Source organism: Penaeus monodon, chromosome 22, assembly GCF_015228065.2.
Source record: "Penaeus monodon isolate SGIC_2016 chromosome 22, NSTDA_Pmon_1, whole genome shotgun sequence".
Taxonomy (NCBI): Eukaryota; Metazoa; Arthropoda; class Malacostraca; order Decapoda; family Penaeidae; genus Penaeus; species Penaeus monodon.
The window spans coordinates 27,228,943-27,231,787 of NC_051407.1; the positions used below are offsets into that span (position 1 = coordinate 27,228,943).

The 2,845-nt window shown below is 34.8% G+C and overlaps 1 protein-coding gene across 1 annotated transcript in view; it reads right to left on the reverse strand.

Annotated features, from left to right (window-relative positions):
* Positions 1-2,089: 2,089 nt before the first annotated feature.
* The window catches only part of LOC119587061 (thioredoxin reductase-like selenoprotein T homolog CG3887), a 6,670-nt gene continuing 5,914 nt past the window's right edge, over positions 2,090-2,845 (reverse strand). The window contains 2 exon segments of the mRNA XM_037935809.1: positions 2,090-2,169; positions 2,304-2,432. Coding sequence (XP_037791737.1) covers positions 2,311-2,432 — 122 coding nt within the window. The 3' untranslated portion in view covers positions 2,090-2,169; positions 2,304-2,310.

Below are 2,845 nucleotides of genomic sequence, written 5' to 3' on the forward strand. Positions count from 1 at the left end.
AAGAAAGAAAAGGAGGGAGAAAGAGGAGGAAAGATTCATTTAGTAATCTTTTGATTATTCCTTTAACTGTTGCATCTCATCCACAAAACACAAAGAGCCTTTTAAAGAGAATTACCCCCCCCCTCCCCCCCTCCTTTGATCTTGATTATGATCCTCTTCAAGAAAACTTGGTCCTGCTTAACCCTATACTTAGAATGCCCGAAAAAAACTTGAGTCCTATTGAGCATACTTGCATCATTTTTTTTACGAGGTCTTGGATCATACCGTTTACCATACTAGAAATAAATATCTTCTTTACTACCAAGAGAGATAAATTCCTTATTCTTGTTATATTGCACAGAAATTGGTGATTTTTTGTTTTCATTCTTATGCGAGGATTTTTTTTCCCCCCAACTTCTTTCATTTACAGATGTTCAAATTAGAATCTATAAGGGTTTTCAGTTGCGTTTTTTTCCAAATTTTCCTGTCTCAGTTAGCCATTTTGTATGGGCCAATTTACTTGAAAATGTCAAATATGACCTCAGGAAATTAGCCAAAGTGATTATTTTGGGGTAAATATTTTTATGCAATATCCAGAGGGTATCAGAATTCGCTCACTTCAACAAACTGCAATAATAAAAAAAAAGGCCAGGAAAAATTATGCCTTATTTATATGATCATTTTTACTCATCAATGTGATTTCAAGTGGTGCCCAGTTAAGAGTTAAATATTTTCATTAGTTAAAAAAATATATGTATTTACCCAACTGAGAAAATCACATCATAAATTTTAAATCAAACCGACTTTATTTCACATCTCTACATCCAGGCAAATTTCAAGCCAATACACTGTGGATATGAATATTAATATCTTTTGCCTTTATACCATATGGAAATAAATAATCATAAAGCTTATTTCACAGATCCTTTCATACTTTAGAATAATGATACAATTCCCTTCATGTAGTGTGAGGCCACCTTTGCTAATATACTGAAAGTAAATTATTAGAAAATTAAAACACATGACCTTCACCCAATATTTTACAATTCATCGATCAGTCACCATAGGCTTGTGCCCTTGCGTAATAATGGGGCAAAACAACCCATGAGGTAAAATAAAATCGCATTTTATCAACTTCTTCTTTATTCACGCTGATGCAAGAATTCCGAGGTTTACAGGGACACAAGTAACCCGATTCAATGCACGGTTTCTTTTAAGGTTTCATATTTGTTTGTCTTTAAATCAAACGTTCTGTGACCACAAACTTAACACGCAGGAATGTTTTCAGAGTCAAAGATGAACTAGATGACATGAACTGGTTTCTGCACCTTTCACCCATGTCAATATATATCATCAAACTAAAATTTGTGTAATTAAGTCACAGTATACAACTACATTCATTACAATCACCCATAAATGCACACATACACACTGAGGGTTTTTTTCTTTTGCATTACATTACACTCCCTACCCCCCTAAAAATATCTATATTCATTCCTCATATATATAGTACATTATATGACATTAAAACACTTATTCTCACACAAAGAGTATAAAATTGTGCCACTTAGAAATGTTCTAGCCTATTTTGGTATCTTAATTTCAAATAAAAAGAAAAATGTAATCAATGTTATCCTTATTGCACAAGGAGCAATACTTCTATTGCACAGGTTTTTCAATTAAGAATAAGAACATTAAATGAAATCGATAAAGGGAAAATCCTAAAGATAACACTCTAAATGGCACACCAGGATGATAACCCAAACGCTTGCCAAACCACCGCACAGCCTAACCTACTACTAGTTTTTCCTGCAGGCAAAAGGGACATCCGGCTCGAGTCCCCACAAGTGTGGTTTCGACTCGAACCTTCATAATCAGGAGAGACAAGCAGTAATGGAAGACTCGGGCAATTTTCAAGCCATTTGGATACAATTGCATGTGAAGGTCCAGGCAGCACAGGCGACACTGCCGTCCTTCATGCTATAGCTTTATAATGTCTTCATCTCGTAAGGTACACATATTGACAGGAAGCTACAACCACTGTGGCCCAAAACCCCAGCCTTGGATACAAAAAGAAAAAGGGGGGACATGTTACAACACAGTCTTTTTGTATTACTGATGACTTGACTAATATACAGAGACTAAGAGATCCAAGGCTTTCGGTGTAAATCCCTCTCCACTTCTTAGAAACTGAAAAACACAAAACACATTTTAAACAAATCTACCTCTTTAGGGTATGCACATTCTAGTACCAAAATTGCAATCAATATCTACATGTACATCACTTCAAAGTCCATTCCAGAGACTCATTATCATTTACCTACCACAGAGTTAGATGTTATCACTCCAGGAATTTGAATTTTGGTTAAATCTCACATGATTATCAATAATCTGGAAGAGTTCTGGAGGTTGAGGTATTCGGCCTGTCTCTAACTTGGACCAAACAGGAACATCTGAAAATACAAAGAGGATATTGTAAAGGGACAATATATTACCCTATATATTACTTCCTGAATCCAAAATAATATGCTAATCAAAATATATAAATAAAAAGATAATTATAAAAGACATTGCATTATCAGTAAAGAACTATTATTTACTTGCTCTTTGGTTCTTCCCCAAGATAAAACAATGCTGAACAACAGGAAGACAGTAACAATATAAGTAGACTAAAGCAAAGAGGGAAAGCTGAAGTGGTGGAGAGAGGAGTGTGTGTAAAAGGTAGAGGAAAAGACCAGAGTATATTCCCTTAAGTAATCTAACCCAATTTTTCATCTTATATCTGATTACTTTGCTGACAACCTGACATCCCATTAAAGCTATTTATAGCCAAGGTCAGTGGCACCATTATATCATTTATGTACAC